This window comes from Lotus japonicus, chromosome 3, assembly GCF_012489685.1.
Source record: "Lotus japonicus ecotype B-129 chromosome 3, LjGifu_v1.2".
Classification (NCBI taxonomy): domain Eukaryota; kingdom Viridiplantae; phylum Streptophyta; class Magnoliopsida; order Fabales; family Fabaceae; genus Lotus; species Lotus japonicus.
The window spans coordinates 33,214,045-33,239,529 of record NC_080043.1 but is presented as its reverse complement, the minus strand read 5'-3'; the positions used below and the strand labels follow the sequence as shown (position 1 = coordinate 33,239,529).

At 35.5% G+C, this 25,485-nt stretch overlaps 3 protein-coding genes across 4 annotated transcripts; 2 read left to right on the top strand and 1 right to left on the bottom strand.

Moving 5' to 3' along the window:
- Window positions 1–211: 211 nt before the first annotated feature.
- Window positions 212–2,761, top strand: LOC130749485 (transcription factor MYB1-like). The gene is made up of 3 exons (XM_057602853.1): window positions 212–437; window positions 564–693; window positions 1,987–2,761. Exons 1-3 carry the CDS (start codon window positions 215–217, stop codon window positions 2,486–2,488), a joined length of 855 nt encoding a protein of 284 aa, XP_057458836.1. The 5' UTR covers window positions 212–214; the 3' UTR covers window positions 2,489–2,761.
- Window positions 2,762–7,825: 5,064 nt separating this feature from the next.
- Window positions 7,826–20,707, top strand: LOC130749482 (peptidyl-prolyl cis-trans isomerase PASTICCINO1). 2 transcript variants are annotated; one of them, XM_057602851.1, is made up of 21 exons: window positions 7,826–7,939; window positions 8,141–8,241; window positions 8,340–8,424; window positions 8,564–8,633; window positions 9,858–9,955; window positions 11,530–11,652; window positions 12,074–12,106; window positions 13,105–13,163; window positions 13,254–13,338; window positions 13,602–13,760; window positions 15,074–15,131; window positions 15,477–15,625; window positions 15,831–15,928; window positions 16,102–16,171; window positions 17,554–17,613; window positions 18,121–18,177; window positions 18,974–19,042; window positions 19,178–19,255; window positions 19,597–19,698; window positions 19,777–19,848; window positions 19,937–20,707. In XM_057602851.1, the coding sequence occupies exons 2-21, from the start codon at window positions 8,165–8,167 to the stop codon at window positions 20,207–20,209; spliced, it is 1,875 nt and encodes a 624-aa protein (XP_057458834.1). In that variant the 5' UTR covers window positions 7,826–7,939; window positions 8,141–8,164; the 3' UTR covers window positions 20,210–20,707. The 2 variants fall into 2 exon arrangements, with proteins under 2 accessions (XP_057458834.1, XP_057458833.1); XM_057602850.1 differs by having other exon boundaries at window positions 7,827–7,939; window positions 8,132–8,241.
- Window positions 20,708–21,303: 596 nt separating this feature from the next.
- LOC130749484 (copper transporter 6-like) lies at window positions 21,304–22,269 on the bottom strand. The gene has a single exon (XM_057602852.1). It carries the CDS (start codon window positions 22,202–22,204, stop codon window positions 21,719–21,721), a length of 486 nt encoding a protein of 161 aa, XP_057458835.1. The 5' UTR covers window positions 22,205–22,269; the 3' UTR covers window positions 21,304–21,718.
- Window positions 22,270–25,485: the final 3,216 nt, after the last annotated feature.

The window sequence follows — 25,485 nt, the reverse complement described above, 5'->3', positions numbered from 1 at the left end:
CACTTAGACTTACAAATAAATAATGCTCACATTTAATAAACACTTGAACACTTAGAGTCAGAAAAGAAGATAAAAAAGAGAGTAGTTGATGTGATATATGATGAATATGATAATTAAGAAGAGAAATAAAGAAAAAAAGAGAGATATTTATTAGGTATCTATACTATTTGTATGTTTAAATATCATCACTATTGAAAGTGCATATCATATGACTATGTACTATGCCTTTCTGGCATGTTCGGCACAAAGTACATCAAGAAGCTTTTTGTGTGTGTGCTGCTATATATCTATAAAGTTGAAGCTGGAGGCCAAGAAAAAGAGGAGTGACACAGAGAATATGGGTGGAGTTGCATGGACAGAAGAAGAAGACCACCTTCTTAAGAAATGCATAGAACAATATGGAGAAGGAAAGTGGCATCGCATTCCTCACTTGGCTGGTAAACTGAAAAGTTCAATATTCATGTTCATATTGCATGCACCTTGTATATTATTTATTATCTACTTTTTATATATATGATATTGTTTTTATGACTGATTGGTTAATCTTTAACATTGTGGTAAAGGTTTAAACAGGTGCAGGAAGAGCTGTAGGCTAAGATGGTTGAACTATCTCCGTCCCAACATCAGAAGAGGAAATTTTACTGACGAAGAAGTGGATATGATTGTCAAACTCCACAAACTATTGGGCAACAGGTCAGCTTTTACCTTCTGATCTTTGTTTTTCTTCTCATGTATATTTTCTTTATGCTTGAACCTTCACTTAATTGGTTAAAACAAAAAGTAGGTTCCCTAATGTGCTTGTGCAATGTGCATGTATGTAAATGTATCCTAATCAATGTTTCTAATTTTGATTCGCAACAGCAACATTAAGGTTTTAGGGCTCTCTATACACTAGTGAAGTACACAGTTTAATTAAACGTTGATGATAATAAATAATTTCGACATAAGCCTTTGAGGAGCTTATTAAAATAATAAGGTCAAAATATATTTTAAGTATGTATAAATACTTATTCATAAATTGATATGAGTTGCTTATTAAATCAAAACAGCTCCTATCCATAAAATTGGATCTTCTCTCCCAAACACTTGCTTATTAAATCATAATATGGCAGCCTAGGATGCACGGGTACCGGTACGGGTGCGGTACCGGGTACGTGGTACGACATTTTTCAGAAAATCCTAGGTGCGGGTACGCCTGGGTACGTTAATATAGATATATGTATATTTATGTATATAGTGAAGTAAAAATAGAAAATAAAGGCTATATCAATCCTCTAACATAGACAATAGCACAAAATCAGAATAGCTCATAAACAACTCCTAACATAAAGCTTTAAACGTGAGAGAGAAGAGCAGAAGAGAGGTAGAAGAGAGGTAGAGGCGTAGAGAACTTACGTGAGACTGTGAGAGACTCAGAGAGAAGAGGAGAAGAAACGTCAGTGCAGAAGAGAGGAGAAAAACGGCTCAAGTGGAGAGGGTGAGAATTGAGAACGTGACTGAGAAGTAAATTAGGTTTATTTACTATCTGAGAAAATATTTTTTAATTAGTAAAAAAAATATCAATTTTTTAGGTTAAAGTACCCAGCGGCGTACCTGGGCCACACCGCCGACGCACCCAATGACCTGCGGCGTACCCGTTGATTTTTGGTGCGCACCGGGGCGTACCCACGACGTACCAGCACTCGGTACGCACTTGGTGCCGGTGCGGTGGCCAAATTGGCGTACCCGTGCTTCACAGATGGCAGCCGAGACCGCTCTTAATTTGGCGTGCCATTGACGCTCATGAGTGTATTTGTCCATTTGGTAGTCGTCCTTGTCTCCTTAGGCTGGATGTTAGTGAGGCGGCCGGTGTCATATGTGTCTGTTTGAGCCTTTGGCATAGTGGGGCGTAGCCCCCTCCATCCTAAATAAAAATCATAAAATTTCACAATTTCAAGGATGGAATGATGATTTAAAATCTTGATACTTATGATTCTCTCTCTTCAGGTGGTCACTTATTGCTGGAAGGCTAGCAGGAAGGACAGCCAATGATGTGAAGAACTACTGGAACTGCCATCTGAGTAAGAAATTGAATGCTCAAGTAGTTGATCAAGAGAAACACATGGTCACAAACATTGATGTTATTAAGCCCCAGCCTGCAGGGAACGTCATTATTGGTACAAGCTCAATTAGTAGCAAAAGGAGCCAGCTGGGAGAGTTATCTCCAAGTCCCCCACCAGCAGCACCACACCACCAGAGTACTGGCATAATTTTTTCACCAACTTTTGATGGTGGTCATGGACAGAGCCAGATGCTTGAATTAGAGGAAGATCATAACATCTGTTCTTACTTGGACCAACAGGGCCTTGTTGGTATGCTGCCAATGGAGCTTCAATTTGATGAAGTGAAAGCAATGAGTAATGGACAGAATAGTAGCAGCCAGTGGGATTGGGATGAGATGCTCTTTGACATGGACCTGTATAATGATTCTTCTTTTAGATTCTTCTAGCTGCTAGGGAAGATCTCTACATACCTCTAGAGATTGATATTATTAGCTAAGGTCATAGTTACATGTGTTTATGTGGAACATGGTAATTGAATTTGTATTGGTGACTATGCCAAGGATTGGAAATTAAAGATAACAAAGGGTGAAACTTTTCTAGGTGGTAGCATATATAGTAATAGTAGATATGCATACAACAATGCAAATTAGAATATCTTGTTCACTTGCATGAACATATGGTTTAATGCGCATGTGTAAGGAAAAGAAGCCTAAGATCCATTCCCTGAGAGTCTTGACCAGAAACAAACCAATGTATTAATCGAAACATGTTCTCATTTCTCTTCATCAATGCCAATTTGTTCGGTTGGGAATGTGAACAAACTTTTCATCAAAGCTTCTTTAATAATGCTTCCTCAAGTGTCTTTCTTTGGAATGAGTTATGAGCTCCATTACAAGAAACACTTGTTTAGCATCGAAATTTAGCATCGACCTTGCCACCGATGAAAAATAGTGACAGCTAACGCCAGTCAAGCCGACACGTAGCACCAAAAATCAAATTCATTCCACATCATTGTACGTTAACTCAGTTTGGTCAATGTTAATGTCACCGGCCGACTACCAACACTAATTTGAAATGGATCCGACCCATGTTATAGCATCACTACAAAAAGAATTTGAATTACCGACAACTTCAATCTTTGCAATTAAAATCTACCGATGGTTTGGGCATAGATATGACAATTTTTCAAAAAAATAAAAGTTACCGACGGTCCATAGCTGTAGTTAAATTGGTGAGAAAAGTAAGGTAAAAACTAGCTTTTCCACCCAAATGGTATAGTTTATTTTGAAAATTACAGCTTTTTTGGGGTACTTTTTTTATTTTATTTACCAAACTAGTATAAATCGCCACTGTCAGTGGCGATTCTATTTTTCTTTTGTTTACTTTTTTAAAGAATCGCCAATGCTATTGGCGTTTTTGTTTTTGTTTTTTTCGTTTTTTAAATAAATCGCCAACCATGTTGGCGTTTTCTTTTCTTTTCTTTTTAATTTTTTTTTCTTAAAATCGCCCACACAGCGTTTTATTTTTTTTTTATTTTTCCTAAAAATCGCCAACACAGTTAGCTTTTTCTACTTTTTTGTTTTTTTTTATTTTTTTTTTTAAAATAGTAATTAGAATTATATTTAATCAATTGATACTCACACACAATTTGACCCAAGATCCTTAATGTTTGCGACATCATTCATCACCCCACAGTCTGCATATCAACAGCCATCTTATCTAATGTCATCATACCCGCAGTCATCACACCCGACGCCATTGTATCAGTCGCCATCATATCTGACACCATCGTATCAGCACCCAGCTACCACAACATTTCCACAACAAAATAATGATGTTTATCGTCCTATGCTTCCAACCGGAAATGAAGGAAATGAAAATCAAGTGTTGGAAGAACCTCGAAGGCAACGACCCCAACGTGTGCGGAAAAAAATTCATTGCTGCTCGACTCCACAATAAAAAATAATTTTCTCTTGAACTAAATTATGTAATGCATATGTTTATTTTTAAATATCAGTTCAAATATTTATGATCAAAGTGTTGCAAAAATGAGTAATTACACAAAATTGTGTGTGAGTATCAATTGATTAAATATCATTCTAATTACTATTTTAAAAAAAAATTAAAAAAACAAAAAAGTAGAAAAAGCCAACTGTGTTGGCGATTTTAAGAAAAATAAAATAAAATAAAAAATAAGAAAACGCCAACTGTGTTGGCGATTTTAAGGAAAAAAAATTAAAAAAAAAGAAAAGAAAACGCCAACATGGTTGGCGATTTATTTAAAAAATGAAAAAAAAAAAACAAAAACGCCAATAGCATTGGCGATTCTTTAAAAAAGTAAAAAAAAAAAAAGAAATAGAATCGCCACTGTCAGTGGCGATTTATACTAGTTTGGTAAATAAAAAAAAGTACCCCAAAGCTGTAATTTCCAAAATAAACTATACCATTTGGGTAAAAAAGCCGTAAAAACACACACCAAGTTACCAACAATCATGTCCGTCAATAAGTTATTAAAATACTGACAATTTAAGTCGTCGGTAATATTTTGATGTCAGAGCTGTCGATAAGCTACAAGTAGACACGACTAAAACCAGTGACGGATCCAGAAATTTGATGTAGTGTGGAGAATATATACAATTAAATTCGTAACAAAAAAATTAATATATACTAATAGTAGTGATGACATTTCTTACCAAAGGAACCTTAAAAAATCACATACTTTTACTACTCAAAGGAGGACATTTAGCAATGTGGGACACAAGTGAGGGCATTTAACAATGTGGGACATAAGTGAGGACATTTTTTTTATTAAAGAGGGAAAAAAAATCACATATTTTTACTACTCAATTTTTTCTTCTAATGTTTTTCCGAAAATTAGGGGTGAGGGCAAGTGCCCTCATACCTATGCACTTGCATCCGTCACTGACTAAAACCATATGGCGATTAGAGCCATTGGAAATTGATATTTATTTATTTAATTTATGTTGAGTAAGTCATTTAATTTTTATATACATGATCGTACGAATTTTAATTTTAGGGTGTAAGTTGCGTGATCAAAATATATACATGATAAATTTTGTTAGATATAGTTTTTGCTATAAATTTTTAAAAAGTGTCATATATATGTTGTTCCTTTTGATGGCTGAGACCCTACCGGGGGAAGGGTAAGTCACATTCTTCAAATAGGAAGAAGACTCGTAGTAGGGATCGGGGCATCGATGTTGTTAGTGATACAACACAACCTTGGTTTATGGTTCTGACAATACTGATCTAACTTCTAAGTATTGATAGTATTGAGCTCTTTATATATAGCATTGATACACCACAAACCAATGATTCGCTTGGTGGGCAATGAGTAAGATGTCAATTGGACTCACTTAATATACATTAATTAAGTTATAGTGATTTTGATTAACTTATAACTGTGGTTGTAGGTTGCAACCTATTCGGTTGGCCTCAAGGGCCATTACTATTGTTATCGTGGAAAAATATCAGGATGAAATAATTTCTTATGATGATATTGTTATGAAGGAAGCCACCGATCGACACGATTGGATTGATGTTTTGAGGGTATGTTGATTGTTATTAGGTATTAACTTTCATTTATGTAATGTATATAGAACATGTTATGAAATCACATCCAGGAACACATGGGATGGGCCATTGAGCTTGATCAGCAAGTGAAGAGATTTTTTTTATCACAAGTGCTCAAAACGCTTGTCCAACATGCTTTACACAACACACATCAAGAATCAGAGACCTCATTGGATTAATGACATGACTTGGTCCGCTCTTCAGTAGTATTGAATTTTAGATGAATATTTGACAATCTCATCAAAGGGAAATAAAAAGAAAGCCTTGGAGAAAGGGGGCCACTTTATACATGTGATTCTATCTCAACAATTAAGCATGTTAAATGAATTGTAATTAAATTTTAACTTTTATAAATCCACACTATACTTTTTTTATATGTATGTTTAATAATTATGCTCTATATATTATGCGTGAGAGTTTGGTAGGGAGGTACATATCCACGAGGTCTTCAAGCGTATCCACATTTAGAAGAAGGACTAGACTTAGGTCGACGAGAGATCTAAAGATACTTGGGTAAGTATATTAAACATTCTTTTTTTTTGCTAATGTATATTAAACATTCATTTAGGTTAATTTTAATATGTTACATATTATTGTGCATTAAGCCTTAGTTGCACTTTTAATCTCTGATATATTACGATTATTCATTTGTGTTTCTGATGTAAAAAAACGAACAATTTGGATCTTACATTTTTAATTTATAAAAAATAGGTGCATTTGAAAATCAGTCCACCTCCTCTCCTCATATAATTTAATATAAAGATGATTTTTCTCATTTGCTAGCATTTTAAAAAGAAGGGTAAGCAACACCTTTTGAAACATACATTCCCTACAATTGTTTATTGTAATTTTGTTTAAAGACTGTAAAAAAGCTAATAATTTTTTTTTTTTAAAATGTCGACTTTATAAAAACAAGACAATCCCTTTTGCACCATGAACTTAAACAAGACAATTTTTTGTGACAAAAAAATTAAACACACTCTTTCATTTTTGGGTAATTGCACTCACCTCTAACTTGTATAAACATAGACTAAACAGACTTAATTTTTTGAACTGAGTAACTTAGTCCTCGTCGCTCCACACCTCGTTCCTCTGTTCTCTCGTGCACTTCAGATCTCTCTCCTCATTCTTCTTCATGCCTCACTCCTCATTCCTCTCTTCATGCCCGTTCCTCTATTGCGCTACACCTCTTGCTTTGAATTTAGTGTTCACTAGTTATCTTGGCCGAACCTCCATGTTGATTTGAGATTTAAGGTGAGATTTTGTTTTTTTATCCTGGCAGAACAAAGCTGTTAATTGATACAAGAACACAGCTGTCATTTTGTGGTTTTATTTAGGGAGAAACTTATATGCAGTACGATATGAGCAGTTGGTACTGCTCTTCAATCAAAAAACTACACGTGGACACTCCATTAACTTTTTTCACAGTGGCTCTTTTATTTCTGGTACCTCAAATTCCCCATTCCGTTTCAATGGAAAAATTTAACATATATCCTCTCTCCTGTGATGAGTTTTGCTCCATTTTAAAGACAGTAAAAACCCATCACAAGTTAAGCTATTGGCGAGAATATCATGTTGGACTGTGTTGCTTCTCTATATTTCTACACAATCATGAAGCATTACTCTGGAGCGACTAGTGAGACACCTTGGAAATGAAAATGTAAAATTTCAAAATCCCAACCACAATGAATGCAAAAGAGGGCTATGTATGAAGAAATTGCAATGATGCAGGTTGAAATTGTGAAATTGATTCTCTACTTCACCATGATTTCAGAGTCCTACCACTGTCACCGAGCTCTTGCTCTACACCACCGCGATGTCGAGGAGGCTTGGCCATCCATGTCGTAGTGTCAAGGCTGGAAGCTTCAATGTTGACAATGGCGGAAGAGGGCCCAGAAAGGTCGCATGTTGTGAGGGCCGAGGGGTTGGAGATGAAAGGTTAGGGAAAGGGGAAAACGTGAAGTTTTTCTTCAGATATGATGTTGAAAACAAAAATATGTGTCCTGATTTGGTTGGAAAACAGTACCAACAACATAATATAATTAGTACTGTACTTAAGTTTTTCCCTTTTATTTAACGTCCGTTAAATTGAAGTGGATGTGTGTGTCATTGAGCAAAACCTCAGGGGTGTGAGTGTAATTTCCCCATATATATTTGTACAGTATTAATTATTTTTTTTTCATTTGTTTAAGATTGAGCAGAGCTTGTAGTTAGGTTCTTCGATTTTCCCACAGGCGTCTGCGTTCTGAAAAACGATCACTGAAGAACAAGAAGAGTCAACGGCCGGTTCCTCTTCAAATCAGGTGAACAACAAATTTAGTACCTAATTCAGCATTCTAGAAATTTCCCAAATGTTTTGTTTGGTCACCAATTTGCCAACAAACTCAACTATAAACCAAGTAGCACCCACCTGAACAACTCTGAGTAACAACAAATCATTCTAAATTTATAAATGGAAATTGAATCTATTGATTGTAGTTTGTAATTGTGGGCAGGAAGTTCAGTGATTTGGCATATTGTGTGTGGCTATGGCTGCTGTAAATGAAGTTGCTGAGCAGGATTATGCACCCCCAAAGAAGAAGCCACCATCTGAGGATGACAAGAGGTAGATTCTTTTGTTCCTAATTTGGTTATGGTGGTTTATTTTTGGTTGTTGTGGATGGAGATTGTGTTCTAAACTATTGTTCCTGTGTGAAATTAAAGGAAGGAGAAAATTGTGCCTGGGAGTTTGATGAAAGCTTTGATGAGGCCTGGTGGGGGTGATTCTGGACCTTCAGATGGTGACCAGGTTATTTCTGATTTTCCTGACTGGTGTGGATTTGCATTTTTCTATTAGATATGGGCTAGGTGGATATGTTTTGGTAAGATAGGTTGTAATGCGTTCTATACTGGGCTTATGTTTATTAAGATTATGTCGTGTGTCTCAGGTTATCTATCATTGTACAATTCGAACATTAGATGGAGTAATCATGGAATCTACCAGATCTGATCATGGAGGTGAGGTGCTTTAACTGCTTGGGTACCTGTTTGGTGTCCTTTGAGTTTTGATTCCCAGGATGAGAGTTGACAGGATTAACCACTTATCGGCAGCCTGCTGTCTACTTCCTAGGGTGTGTTTATGTTATGATTCTAAATATCTAGTTTACTTTAGGAGTTGATCTTGTATTTTGGTTAGGTTATCTTTTAGATTTAGAGTATCTTTTATATTAGGAGGTTATCTTTTTTCTTTGTTAGTTTATCTTTATTTCTTAGGGGTTATGTTTATCATTGTTAGGATTAGTTTATTATAAATAGGAGTCTCTCATTAGGTTAGAGGTAAGTTTTGATTATTGAGTTGTGAAAGGTTTTTACATTTAGAAAGGGGTTTTCCCTTGTGAAAGAAGGATTTCTTTCTCGTGCCTTTTATTTTCCTATTTTTAATATATATCATTTTCTCATTCAGAAAATACCAAAAAAGTGAATTTATTTGGAAAATCCTAAGAGTTTGTTGCTAGGATTGTAAAATTATCCATGGGAAAGTGAACTTGGAATACAACATTGTTATGCTTGCAGCAAGTTCTGATAAAGTAATTGCTAGGCATTATTAATTCTTAGAAAGGAACATGCCTATGTTTTGCTTGCTTTTTTATTCCCATGATGACGGCTGAGTAGTGTTGAGAAATATCCGCCATGGTGCTGCCATGGCCGAATCTCTAGCAAGTCCGCCATGCGCCATTAATATTTGTCAAATATGGCCTGCTTTTGGCTTTCCGCCATAATCCGCCATTAACAATACTCTTGCTTTCCCTTAGGAATGGATGTTGTTTTGAAATCCTCGCAATCATTATTTCCTTCTACCACTTTTGAGTATTATTATCATTAGAACTGAATAAATTTAAAAAATGTTTCTAAGAATATTAAATGCTAACTACAGATTTTTGTGAATTTACTCTGGAATAACATTCCTGGTTATATTGTTTGTGGGAAAATCACCATTAGAAATATAAGTATATCCTTGAAAAAAATACCCCGTAGTGATTACAAAACTACTTGGGTTCATTTTCTTTCAGAGTTTGAGACTTACCAATTTTGTAGTGAACAAACCCTGCTGTAGGAAATGTTGGAAGTAGGAACTTCAGCTTTAGTAATTAGGCTTTAAGTAAAATAGTATTGATGCCAAATTATTGTCTTTGTTTAAGACATAATTGTTGGGTTAGCTAACCTTTTATGTCATTTCAACAGGCAAGGGTACTCCGATTAGACAGGTTTTGGGCAAAAGCAAGATGCTATTGGGCTTGCTAGAAGGAATTCCATCAATGTTAAAGGGTGAAGTGGCAATGGTAACAGACTATTACTAATTACTTATTTTTGTTGTCAATATGTTGGTGACTAAAGCTCAAGCCACCTTGTCTCATGCTTAGTCCATATTATATCAGTGCTTGTTATTGTATATCATTTTGTTATGATTTTGGACTGAGGACCATAATTTTTTGCATACTGCAATACAGGGAAAATAATAAATTTTTTCGTTCGTAGATTTAACATAACATTGCATTTAATGTGCTGAACTAACAATGAAACTGTTATTTTGTCATCACCTTCATCATCATCTATTACTTCTACCACTAAACAGGAGGAAAATTGACTGCTATCTGATACTTCTACGTTGGTGAAATATTTTTTTTATTATCTTCTGTTAGACACACTCAATTAGTGAGAGTGGGTTAATTAGTGGGGGGTTTAGTGAGCGAGGCATGTTGCCTATAAATAGAGTTTGGGGTGAGAATTGGTATCTTTTGGATCATTCGGGGTTTGGGGCTTAGGGAGAGTGGCTGAGTCTCTCAAGTTACTCAGCAACCATATCCAGTTCCTATCACCTTCATTTATTTTTTTGTTTATTTTTTTTCCCCAATTCACGTTTTCATAATAAAATGCGACCTTATTTTTATTTCTCCTCTTCGTTTTACAACATTTTATTGGAAATAGTGAGAACACCAATCTTTCTTGTACCAATATTTGAAGTCAGGAAACAAAATATAACAATATGACATTTTATTTTATCATTATGTTATGAACCCCAGCGGAGGATCTGTTCATGGGTCTAGATGCAAGAGTATTCTTCTTGCAACCCAGACTGAATAAAGAAGAAGCGGCTCGTCCTTGACAGAGCATCTTCAAACTTTATGGTTCCTTTAGAAAATACTTGCTTGATTTTATTCAATACTGAAATACCCTATTTATAATAAGGGCTGAGTACAAGAGAAGTAATCTAAATTAACCTATTTCTAATAAAATAAGAAACAACCAAATCTTATCTAATAAAGGAAAACAATATAATCCTAACTAATTAAGATATAATAATTCCTAACTAATAAAGATATAAAATAAAATGGAAATATCCTAAATTAACCTAATGTATCAAATATGCCCTAAAATCAGCAACCGTATCACATTAGTGAAAACAAGAAATGGAAACAAAAAGAATTATCTTAAACCAAATAGGTCCTTAGTTTTTTTTTCATTGCTTTATTTTTCGACCACTTCTGTCTATGGCTCTTCTTATGTATTTGATGGATCATCTTTGAATTTATTTCTTAAGCATATTAATAATGAGTGGTCAACACTCATGTGCGAATAATGAAAGTCAGATACTTATATATGGTGGGATCTGCCACTGTTTTCTTTTGAGGTACTAGTTAGATACTAATATATGAGGACAATTTTAAGCTGTTTTCTTCTTCATGTCCCCTCTCTATTCTTCTCTTTCTATTAAGTGGGTATCTTATCCTTTGTTTTGTGATTTTAAATCTTTTCAATTTGTTTTTATTTTCACTGCAAAAGAAATTTCTGACTATACTGAATTATTTTTCTATTTGCTTGATTGTATTATTTATTGATTGATTTATTCATGCAGTTCAAGATGAAGCCTCAGTTGCATTATGGTGAGGATGATTGTCCTATTTCTGCTCCTGATGGTTTTCCTAAGGAGGATGAACTTCATTTTGAAATTGAGCTGATAGAATTTTTCAAAGCCAAGGCAAGGATGTGAGCTTTGAGTTCTGTTTTTATTCTTTTTGTTTATGTTCTCTATCTTTCTTATCCTGACGAATTTTGGTTTTCAATCTACTCTTGGCACTTATAGCTTCACATTATTGATTGTGGTTCTTTTAACTGATTAAAAAGATATCCTTCTCATGGACCAAAAAATAACCTTTAGATTTGGTTATCTTTTTCAACACTTTTTTTTTTTGAAACTATCTTTTTCAACACTATTTTGTTTTGATTATTAGTGTTTGTTCATCTTATTTTAATCTTCATTAATATTGTTGCTGTGTTCCCCAGTTCTGCTGTGCTGGTTTTCTAGATTTATATGAATATTTTTCTCTTTGAGCTAGCTATTACTTGTGCCTGACCTCTGTGATCTAACACTCATTTCTTGCTTTTGTGTGTATTTGCAGGTTGTTACTGATGATTTGGGAGTTGTGAAAAAGGTATAAATGTCCAAAATGTATTGCTGCATATTTAGTAAATTAATTTTGCACAAGTTCTTATCATTTTGGATGGCTCTACTGGGAAATATGAATGTCAAACCAAAAGATGAAACAGAGTTGTATTTTGTTTGATACTGTTTGATCCTCCATCACCTCACGATATGACCAAAGTAGTACTTATAAAGGCTTGTGCAATCCTTACCTCCTGAGCTAGCTTTTGCGGTTGAGTTAGGGCCAACCCAAATTCAAGATGGTATCAATGTCTATCCCATAACTGATATTTGATGACCCCCAACTCAACCTAGCCCTGCAGTATTCCCCGTTGCAGAACCTGGGACCGCGATCCGCCCCCCTCAAAAAAAACAACCATACTGTCCTGTCACTCTAGATATGACCAAAGTAGTGCTTGTGCAGGCTTGAACAATCCTCGCCTCATGAGGTATTGAGTTACACCCAGCCCAAATTTAGAAGAGAATTATTCAATACATCTCAAACATGGAAAATTAGAAATGGCTCCCTTTTATGGAGTGCCTATGCTTCATATTGTGATTTTTAAGTTGCAGTTACATAAATTTCTGGCCAATTTGGTTGTAATTGGGGTTAAGAATTAAGATATGATTGCAGATGCCTCCTCAACAATATTGCCTCTGCACTCATGGTTGTGACCACAATTGCTTCTTCATGGAGGAATCTTTGAGTGCATATTCCTTATAATATCTTGTGAAAGAAATCTTTATAAACCTTCGTATTTCACATCACCACAGAGTGCATGATTTGAAGCTTAAGTATTCATATGGAATCTTTGAGAAACTTGTAATTGTTTCATAACTTGTTTGTAAAGTTTAGGAAAATTTATGTCACTTTTATATGTTTTTATTTTTGTTATTTTTTCATTTGTATATCTTGGATTCGATAACTCAACTGGATCTGTAAAGACATCCCCTTTAGTGGAAAGTTTTATTACATTATGATTCGTCAGTTAATTCTCATGAGTACAGGTAGTATGTGAAGGGCAGGGTTGGGAATCTCCAAGAGAACCTTATGAAGTGAAAGCCTGGTATAAAAAATCCTTATTAACTTATTTCTTGTCAGGCTGTAAACTGGTCTTGATGGAAGTCTCTGATGATATTTTGTTTGGATATTCTAGGATTTCAGCAAAGACAGTTTCTGGGAAATTGATCATGTCACATACAGAAGGAGAACCATACTTCTTTACATTTGGAAAATCAGAGGTAGTTAAATAACTTCAGACCAATTTTTCCTTGGAATAACTTGCACTGATAATTAGTTTGTCTTTCCTAGTATGCCAAATATTTCAGCCATGATCTGATATGGTTGTGCCCATAGTTTTATTTCCTGATGCCAGTAAGCCTTGAAGCTTCTCTATAATAAATTAAAATGATAAGAGCATGTATTATTTCGTAGGAATTGTTGTTTGTTATTGATATCGATTTCTGCTCTTTGCATTTGGTGATTACCCTGCTAATACTCCCAGGTACCTAAAGGTCTTGAAATGGGGATTGGAACGATGGTCCGGGAAGAAAAGGCTGTTATATATGTTACCAGTCAGTATTTAACTGAATCTCCTTTGATGCCTTTAGTAGAAGATTATGATGAAGTCCAATTTGAAGTGGAGCTTGTTCACTTTATTCAAGTGAGCTTGATCTTCCTCACTAGAAATCATCATTTATTAATGAACTTTTTTGTTCTTGTGTCACATATACATTGTAGTATGATGAAGAATGGATTTTTCTCAGCATTCTCGTTTCATTATCTGCTTTACTAATGTTCCCTAGGCATTCTTAGATTCATCTTTCTTTCCTCCATTTATAACTGATTTCTGACCTATATGTTACATGGTTGTGTTTGCATTCTTTTAACCTGTCATATGAGTTTGTATAATAGGAACTATAAGGTCATGTTGGGCTAGATGAAAAATCCAATATGTTGAAAAATATTTTTAAAAGCTAGGGTATGGATATGCTATGACAGGTTATATAAAATAAAGCTATCATTTTATTATTTAGATAAATCTACGATGGATTTGGAAAAAAGAAAAGACTTATTTCATCTCACACTCCCCAAACTGGAGGAGAAGAAAAATGAGGAATTGAGTGTAAAGGAATCCATTCCATTCAATCATATTTTAAAAAAATCCATGAAAACAATAAAAAACCATATTATCCTTCCGACTCCCCTCCATTTCATCCCTATCCATCCTCCATAGTTCCAAAATATTGTCAAGGTCTGCAAACCTCTCTGCCCAAAGGCTCCAAAATTCGATGAATGATGTCCTTTCCCCTATGTTACCTTCTTTTTTGTCATCACTTCAAACTGTTTCAGCTTCATTCCTACCATCCTTGCCATGGAGGCAAGCTTGCTACAACCCAAATCCCGCTTCCGCCCCTTGTGTTTCCCATGTGGTTTAGTGTAGGAAGACCTAACATGTTCCAAGCATGCACTCATGTCATGCTGTGACTTAATTAGTAGCTCTACCAGATATGCTTTTAGTATGGGTGTAGCAGCCATATTGGAGTACCACTCACAATTTTTTCATATTTCAAAAGCTAAATTAAGTGCTCAGGTATCGGGTTTACCTGATTGACTCTTCATCTTCAAGACTTGTTTTTTAATTTTATTTTCTATTTTTGTTTTACTTTTCACTTATTTTTTCTTCATCTAATTAAATGTTTATAGATTTTTTGTGAGAATTATGAATAATTCATGATATTAATACATCAATGCTTTATCAATCACTTTGAACATGAAATGTAGATTCTGCTGAGATTAGGGACTTAAATTTGTATGTACTGTGATTGCTGTCTTGATAGACATATTCAGAGACCTGGGATTTATTCATTGTATTACTATTTGTGGTGACTGAAACATGTGCTTCTGTTATTTTGTTTCTTTTCTCTGACTAAGACATTGAGCGAGTAAAATTTCATTCTGGTAATTAATCAACAGGTCAGGGACATGCTTGGAGATGGACGCCTAATAAAACGCCGGATTCGTGATGGAAAAGGTGTGGATTTAGAATCTAGAGTTATATACTGGTAACAATCTTAAAATGAGCTCCGATTGAGTTATATAATGGTAACAGTTGTAAAAGGAGAGGAATAGAAAAGAAAGTTGTGGAAAATGCTTGGCTCATGCTTGAATTATACTCTAGATGTTGTTATTATATTTCGAGTTCTGTAGTTAACATATTTTTGGTTTTCAAATTTTAGTTATTTTTCTTTTGTGTTAGTACGTAGGAGACTGAGCTCAATCTTTTATTCTTATGCATGCATTAACATATTTTAAGTTTCAGTTCATTATTTCTGTTCAACGTCTTGTTATGATTTTGTATTTTGCTTGTAAAAAATAGGTGAGTTTCCAATGGATTGCCCCCTCCATGACAGTCTACTTCGCCTTCATTACAAGGGTACTGTTCTCAATGAAGAAAAAAGTGTATTCTATGATACAAGAGTTGATAATGATGGTCAACCATTGGAGTTCTGTTCTGGAGAAGGGCTCGTGAGTTTACAATTTAAGCATAAATAAAATCAAGCTCTGTTATTTTCCCCCCTTTTCGTCTTTATCATTTATTTTGTTGAAGGTTTTGCAGTCTGTAAATTCCTTAGGTTGTTATTGTTTGTTTAGAATGTCTTCCACGTATGTTCATGCCATTCATGCAAATACATGATTGTGGCTCTGGAATCTCATTTTCTTTCTGTTTTAGGTACCAGAGGGATTTGAGATGTCTGTTCGTCTGATGCTTCCTGGAGAGACAGCTCTTGTCACATGTCCACCTGACTATGCTTATGATAAGTTTCCAAGGTTGCTGATGAGCTTACTTCTTTTACTGCCTAACCAATAATTTAGGTTTCTTGAATCATTTCAGTGCAGGCATTCATCAATTGAATATGTTTTCTATCCTTGCATCTATTGTCGTTCTGATCTATTCGTATGCTTCATGATATCATTGGTGTGCTTTCTCCTTTTTTGACCAGACCTTCAAATGTCCCTGAGGGTGCTCATATTCAATGGGAAATTGAGCTTCTAGGTTTTGAAATGCCCAAGGTACTTCAGAAATTCATTATTTAAATTCAAGGCATTTACTTTAGTAATTGCATTTTTACATGTATTAATTATGCGACCAGGACTGTTCGTGATAGCAAATGTTAGTAGTGAAATACCAACAATAGCAAAAATAAGTTTGGCAGAGTGCTGATCAAGTTATGTTTGCATTTATGGTTGAGTTAGTTTCCTTAAATATTCTCTAATGAGAGATTTCAAGTTTAGATGAAGTACACTTGCTCTATGATTGTGATCCGTGGGTGAACTATGATAATTATATGAAACAGCTCATGATAAATCATTCATGTGGAGTTGAATATTTCCTTCTTCAAACAATACATAATTAGCTTATGGTGGCACTGATGCACTGGGAATTCTTGTGCATCAGTCCACAAAATCTATGACCATCAATTTAATATTATAAGAAACAGATGGATTGGATTATTTACATGTTACCTTAGACTACATGGTGAAATTTGGATGCAAAGGATCGTCACATTTTGTATGCTAGTAATAACGTAACAAAAAAAGTGCAGTTGGTTGGAAATGGAGTACTCTAAAATTATTTTATTACTGTAGAACTCCTATGTGAAATTTAACGAGAGTTTACCAAATAAAAGTGACGTATTTAGGAAAGGAAGCGCGCCCTCCATGGTTGAAATCTTCCAATATCATGTCAGATAGCTCCATAAAGGAGCTGTATTGAGAAAAAACCCATTGTTATCGTTGAAGTTGTCAGAAAAGTCATAATGGAAAACCTCCCGCTTGAAAGGGTCTTTTAATCACAAAGTTTCTTGCTAGAGCTCATTTTCTGGGTGCTGCAAAGAGCAATAATCAGTGAACTTCTGCAACATTTCATACACATAGGCTTCCATCTTCTTCCTCCATCAAGCCAAGCCAAGCCAGCACCCTAACCCTCCTCCATCTCAACCCTCGCACCGTGAACCCAGGTTCATCTGCTTCATCTTCTCTAGGTCTGCTCAGGAACTTGGTGGTGGTGTAGAGTCACCGTTATGCTACAGCTCTGTTGCAGTATCACTTTGTAAAATTATGTAACCAAATACAGCCGGTGAGATTCTTTTTGGATCCAATTGCAAGGTATGAGACTTGAGTCCCATATTAGAAGTATGGGATTCTGGTGTGAGATTCCTAAGGCCTTTGGGCTCTCCAACTACAATGGCTAGCATTTGTGGTCTGGTTCTCCTAAAGGTTCTTATTAAATTCCTCGTGTATTGATGCGCGGAAACTCATTTTGTGCACCTTAAGTGCTATCTTTGCTCACACCATTTTATAACCCTTAACCCCTCTTGGTTTCTCTTTGACATGTTGTGGACGATATACTTATTACTATGCCTAATGCATTATGGACTTTATTCCTTATACAGGATTGGACTGGATTGGACTTTGATAGTATAATGAATGATGCTGAAAATATCAGAAATACGGTATGCAATGAACCTGCTAAATTTTCTATCTGTTTGATCCTCAGTTTGCTACTACTACTGGAGTCTAGATTTTATTTTTGATAAGCCACTATTGGTGTCTAGATGGTACAAGACCTGATTGCCAAACATGCATGTCCACGTGATTTATGTGTTTTGAGCACAGTATGAGACAAGGAACTGATTGGCTAATCCTTTTGAAAAGAATCTTTAAATTGTGTACAAAATGCATATTCACTTGAATGGAAAGATATCACATATCTGATCAAAGCCATGAAAGAGTTCTGTTAAGATTAGTATTTTAGCTATAGATAGTGATTGATTCTTTCCTGTGTAAAGTGTCCTCAATTTCTTTTAAATCTTGCCCTCTTGTATAGGTTACAGATTTCTGGGTTCTTTGTGATTTATTTGGTTAATACTCATTATTTGGACCTTCCCTCTTATACAACATGATCGGTTTTGGTTTTGGTTTTGAATAAGATGGATGTCTTATGCTGTTATTGTTTTCAGGGTAACAGATTATTCAAAGAAGGAAAATATGAACTTGCAAAGGCAAAGTATGAAAAGGTATTCATCTCTCTTTCTTTCCTGTTTTGGTTGTCATCTTTTTGTGCAAAAACTAATTTTGCATTGATGTCATAATTTTTAGATGCAGCAGCTGTGGGTGCTAATTATTACATGCTGAAATAAAAAATATCAGTCATTGAATTGTACTTAGCTAGATGGAGGTGTAATGGCACACACCTTGGTGTTATAAGGCTAGGGAGTTGATTCCCACATTATAAATCCCTGCTACTTCTTTCCCAATGTCCCTAGGGCCTATTGTATTTCTTTGATAAAAATTGTATCAGCTAACAGTAAAATAGTTTACTGTTATTTTGACATTTTGCTTCTGTTATCTTTATTCACACATTCAAAGTGGCTAGTAATTAGTTAGTTGATTAGATAATTAGTTAGAGAGTGAGATCTATAGGATATAAATGGAGTGGAATTTGGGAGATAGATCTTTGGTTTCTCAACATCTGGAGAAATCTGTTGTCACATTTTTTCACCTTTGTTCTTCTGTTTTTTGATACTGAGCTCACTGCTCAGGTTTGGGGGAATTCTTCAATAACATTTCTGATATTTGTATCTATTATGATCCAATTTTAGCAAATTTGCACTGGTAGGATTTGAATGCTATTCAATTCTGTTTATTTTGTTTCTGTTGGAATATCTGAACCTTATTAAAGGACTGAATTTTATATTACTTGGATTGGAATTCTGTTGTACATTCCATGATGAACGCTTGAATTTTGATTTTGGCTCTTAGATTTCCACTATGCCATCGAACTTATTAACATTGTGTGGTAGTTGGCACCAGGTTCTTCGAGAATTTAATCATGTTAATCCACATGATGACCAGGAAGGAAAAATATTTGCAGATACACGTGTAAGTGGTCATGTGTCTCTTTCTCAATATACTATTATTTATATTCTTTAGAAATGAAGCATATAATCCAACTTATCATTGGTAGGTTGATTTCTTAGACTAAATGTTTATCTCTTTTTCACTCTATGATTGAAGAATTTGCTACACCTGAACGTTGCTGCATGCTATCTAAAGTTAGGAGAATGCAGAAAGTCCATTGAGACTTGCAATAAGGTATGCTTGATGACCCTTGCTAACTAGTAGTTTCTGAGCTAGTGCTTTAATTTTAATGACTCGATTAATTTCTCTGTATGGGTTTCAAATATAATCAGAAGTAATAAAAAGTGGGTGCTTTTAGTTTGGTGATGTAGTAGTCATTGTATTGTGCAAAGGATCCATGGGGTTTTTCTGAATACTGAAGGAGTTGGTATTTATCTCTTTGCTATTGTTTCATGCTTATCAAGGCCCTCTTTGTGGGTCTTTTTTGGTTTCTGTCTTAATCTGCATTCAAGCATTTGGTTTTATGTTTTGTATAATTTTACCTCTTATCATGTATTTTCCAATAAACCATGCAGGTTTTGGAAGCAAATCCTGCACATGTCAAAGGCCTTTATCGTCGTGGAATGGCGTACATGACTGCTGGAGACTTTGAAGAAGCAAGGGCTGATTTCAATATGGTAGGAATCTTTATAATGGCTTTAGCATACAAGTTATATCAGCTTTCACTTTCTAAAGTCACCTGCATTCTATTTTAGATGATTAAAGTCGACAAGTCAACTGAATCAGATGCAACCGCAGCTCTTCAAAAGCTGAGGCAGAAGGAGCAGGTGGGCTTGAATTCAGTTATTCTCTTTATGTTCTTGAAAACATTATAGGAGGAAACAAGATTTCATTCTTATACTGATTAATTTGTAGGAAGTTGAGAAGAAAGCGCGGAAACAATTTAAAGGGCTATTTGACAAGAAGCCTGGAGAAATTGCAGAAGCAAAAGCTGATGAAAATGGAGATCAGTTAACAAGGAAAAGCCAGAACAACAGAGAAGTACATGGGGACTCCGATGGAGAAAATTCAGAGGATTCACACGAAGCCGCACCCGATGCACATGGAGCGAGTTGGTTCTCTCTCTTTTGGACTCCTGGTAGAAGACTTCTTTCATCTCTTGGGCTTCAAAGATGTTCCATACTATAGTCTTAACATAAAGCTTGTGATAGTTGGCCATAATACAATTTCTAAAAGGAGGCATACCTGGTCACTATAGAAGAGAGTTTCAGGCATTTGTAATGTTTTTGTCACCCGGACACAATGTGCTGAAAGTATTTTTTTTTTCTTTTTCATTTTACATTCCCATCTAAAACATATTTGGTTATTAGTAAAATCTAGTTGTTAGGATAGCAGGGGATGACCAGTTGAAGTAGTTGGTAAAAGTGCTCAGTATCTTGGGGTTGTTTCTTGTAGGTTTCATATTTCAGGAACATTTTGTAATGAGAGACATGTAACTTGTTGGAGAGAGAAGGAATAATTGTTGTAAAATGTATAGTGCCTAAGAAAAAACATTATGAGGGATCCTAAAGAAATGCAATGTGGTGCATAAAATCTGTATACACACTCAGTCTTGCTCTTGTCTTTAATTTGAGCAAGAGTTAGATTGGGGAGGTGTGAAATTGATATTACTGTTCAACTGCTGCACTTAGAACATTAGTATAAAGACAGGTTTACATCCTTACTGCCCACACATAATAATCTTTTCATCAAACACCACAGGTTCAATTGCAGTAGATGAAGGTTTTCTGATTCTCTTTAGTTTGAACGATTTTTTTGTTTGCTTGGTCTCACAATCCCTCAATAATCAAGATAATAGCTGTTGATACTGGTTTTTAGGATTTGATGGTGGAAGACAAATGAAGCTAACTTATTCATCAATTTAACAATTATAAGTACTTATAACAATAGCAAGAGCATCAGGAAAGTGGCATCTAAAATTCAGAATAAGCACACACCTAAAAGTTAAATAATACTCTCATCTGTTTCTATTTATTAGTCACTTATACCATATTATCTACCAAAAAAATTGTAAATTCTATTAATTTAATTTTTTTTATAAGTCACTTTTACCTAATTATCTAGAATTAGAAAAGTTCTTGTTAGCAATAAGCTTGTAAAAAGTTTTATTAATTTTTCAAAATTACTCTTATATAAAAACTTACAAATTCAATTAACAAAAAAATAGTGTTAACACCAGAGTAAAAACAATAAAAATGAAAATGCTCCACACATGACCAGAGTAATGGAATAATTGTGAAATAATTGAATTAATTATTCATATAACTTACAAAGGAACCAGAGTATGTACCAAAATAAAAGAACCAGAGTAAAGGATTTACAAAGAAGTTAAGATTCAGATACACTTAAAAAGAAGAGTAGTGGAATAATCGAAGTAGTATGACATTTTTTTTAGAAACACCCTTTTGATTTATTGGATATTTAACTTGTGCTAGTTTCAAACTGGACATTTGATGGCATTTAGACGTTCTTTAAACTAACAAATCACTTAGAAAACCGGCAAGCAGTTATTAAAGCTCTAAGTCTAAGGTGAAGGGTACATTATATATATTATTATATTAATAAAACATAATACTTATGTAGAGTAAGGTACGCACTATGCAATAGCATTATAAGCTTAGTAGAATGTAATTCAAATCAAACTTTATCAGTATCAGAGGACAAATGTTGTTGTTGTTGTTGTTGTTGTTGTTGTTTATTGGCAAGAGCAAGAGCACGAGACTGGGCAAAAAAGAATCCCAAGGCATGGCCAGCAACAGCCGCTATGAAGATTCCCAAGTTGAAGGACATGACAGCAAGCATCACCAAGTAACTGAAACTGATGCGAAACACATAGGTGGTAGCTTGAGTTAAAGCTCCAACAATGGGAGTTGTTCCGCGCTTGATGAGAGGCTGGTTCGACAGAACCTCAGCAAGCATGGCAAGGAAAAACACAAGCAAGATAGCTAGCATGTACATGCCAACACTGTGGTTTGGCCACTCCGAAAAAAGTACTATGGCATCTTTTCCCCAATACAAGTTCATTCTCATTCTCATCTTCATCTTCACTAAGAGAGGAGGATCTGGGCTTGAGGGTTGATGCGTTTTCTCAATGGATTTATAATAGAAGGGAAAAAATGACATAAGAATGATGATGACATTAATTAGCTAAAATTTCATTAGTAATTGTAACATTTTTAGGTGAACATGCAAGGAGAAATGCTATTTGACGCAACATCCTCCGTGCACGATTTCAATGAATCCGTAAATATTTATTGATTCTATTCTCATCTTTTTTATTGACTAAATAAAAAACAGAGTTAACTACATCACTAAAGCTAGTTTGATATGTCGTATTATAAATTATAGTATAATCTTACACAATAGATTATGAGTTTATCTATAAGTTGATGCTAACATTGTATTAAACAAACTTATCTCTAAATCCACCCTCATACATTAAAATGATAAATTATTTAATTTACATTATAAATGATGAATAAGATCATATAAGATTATGACGTATAAACTATTTGAAATCATTTAATCCACTGCCACAACCACCACCAGCACCCTCCACCACTGCCACATCGCCACCGCCATCACTTCCACCACCGTCCCTACCACCACTGCCACTGCCCCATCGTCACTACCACTACTACCAACTCCACTGCCACCACCCTTTTCCCGCTTTACAACACTTCCGTCACTACCACCACCACAACCACCCCACCACCATCCTCACCACTGCCTCCACCACAACCATCGCCTCTACCATTATTACCACTCTACTATCACCACCCACCACCACCACCACTGCCACTGCTGCTACCATCACTAACCCTTCACTACTGCCACGACACAGCAATACTGCCATCACCATAACCAACTCTACTACCCGTCACAATCGCCTCCATCTTTCATTCTTTCTCATGACCATCATCGCCACAACACCATCACACCACTGTCACTACTGCTGGCACCACTACCGCCACAACTACCACCCTCTACTGCCGCCACCACTACTGCCATCTCTACCATCACTATCATAATTACCACGAGGGTTAGCTCAAGTGGTAAGAGTTAGGGGACATAAGGGTTGGGAGGGGAAGGTCCAGGGTTCGAATCCTGGAAGGGAGATTTGAAGGGATTTTCTAACTTACTAACAACTAACCGCTAACATTTGTCTATAAAAAAAAAAATCATTACCATGAAATCCTTCCACCAAATAGATGATTGTATCCATTTAAATGATATGATAAGTTATATTGTATATGATCAAATGTTATATAATATTAAATTTTTATCAAGTTTTATTTGAACCTAATATAATCAAGTTTTATATTATACATATTATACAAAACCTAAAATGTCGTCTATATTGTACAGATTAGCATTTTTCATACATTTTTTTTTACACTGGAAAGATAAATTGTACCCGCCGGAAATTAATCCCTGGACCTCCCTTACCCAACCCATATATCCCACAGCTCCTACTACTTGAGCTATCCTACGGGGACATTTTCCATACGATTTGATATAGTTAAACTCTGTTTTTCATTTAGCAAATAAAAAATGTGAGAATATAATCAATAAATATTAATGAATTTGTTGAAGTTATCACGGAGGATGTCGTGTAAAATAATTGTGTCAAGGAGCATTTTCAATAGAAGTATTGTCCACGAAATGCTATTCTATTTAAATTGAAAACATCCATATTTAGCGAGAGTTTTTTCCATATATAAAACATGAATTTGGAATCTTTAAAAAAAATATATATATATATACATCATTTGAAACCAATCATACAAGCGTGGGGGTAGGAATAGTAACATTTGTTATGATTAAAAAAATTCAATTTGCTGGAATATTATATCATTGAAATAAAATTGACTTATTTACTGATACATATCACACATGTGTACGCCAAATATCCATTAACCTGTGCTACCTCTGAAAAGGTAACTTAATTTGTCTAGGGGAAAAACAAATGGATTTGTATATGAATAAAGATTGATGAGCATTCAAAGAGGGTAAACGGTTATAGAGAGATAAAGAAAAAAAGTGTTCGGAAGTGTCTGCACTATTTAATAGTTTATAAATCATTGTTGTTTGTATATATGGCCTTTTCCATCCCAGATGGGATGGATAATTATCAAATCTGTCATTTCTTTTATTAAAAATAAAGTAAATCATATATTTGGAAATGTCACTGACAGTGAAATTACCGAACTTGGTGATTACCTTTTTAATTTAAATCTGAAATAAATATGATGTGACTCACGCAATTATAGGGTGTGTTTAACGTGCACCACCTAATTAGGTGGTGCATCCATACACCATCAAATTTTTGTAGGAAATTACTAGGTTGTCCCTGTCTTCTACCATCTAACCCTAGTTTTGCACCACCGCTCCCTCCCGCCGTCGCATCATGCCAAATCTCATATTCGCCTCCACCCAATCAGCCTCCATTGCTCTCACCGCTCCTCACCTTCAAACCTGTGGCCAATAATGAGCTTTCCTCATTGCAATTAGCTCATGCGGATCTCCGACACCAACCTTCTCCCAATGTTGCGACACAGAGCCACTTGAGCGCCTCCAGCTAGTGTGTCGTTCGCGGCGAGGTCAATGCGGTGGAGTTCGCGGTGGTGGCCCCTTGGCTGCTGTTGGTGCAATTCGCGGAAGCGAGGGAGGTAAATCGACCCATAACTGCGCGACTTTGGGAAACAGGACCAAGGTGAGATTGGTTCACCAGAACAGAAAAGAAGTGGAAACAAAGATGAGAACCACTGTGAGTATCAGGAACTTCAACAACCATAGTATCCGCCAGATCTGCTTCGTCTTGTAGGTGGTCAGGGCGTTGTTGATTCACCGTCAGTGGTGGGCTGGGCGATGTCGCTTATTCAGCATCGTCGAGCCCTGTAGTGAGGTCAGCGACGGAGAGATTGTCGACAATGGCGGAGGTGGTCAAGTGACTTAACTCGTGAGGAAGAGAGGCTGCAGAAACCATTTTTCTACATATCCTCATTTGAATTTATTTTGCTCAACGGGCTTTGATTCAGAAACCATTTTGATCATCACGCTATATTGAATTTTAAAGAATTCATTTTGTTATCATGGTGTGATTAGTTTTTTTCTTTATCAGATTTTGCTACCTTCTTAATCCATTGAACAAAGCAAGCAACTGTTGATGGGGTGGGAAGCATGTGATGGGACTTGGGTGTGACAAAGTTGGGCGGATGAAGAGTGGATGTCGCCGCCGCTCACCTCCCACCGCAACAACGCCTATGAAGTTCTTCCCAACCATTTTCTCATTTTATTATTAGAGGGTATGGATGTAATTTAAATCTCCTATCTTACTTCAATCTTTACCGTTAATTTTTTTAATATTATATCCTGTGGTTAATTTTTGTGGTGTATGGATA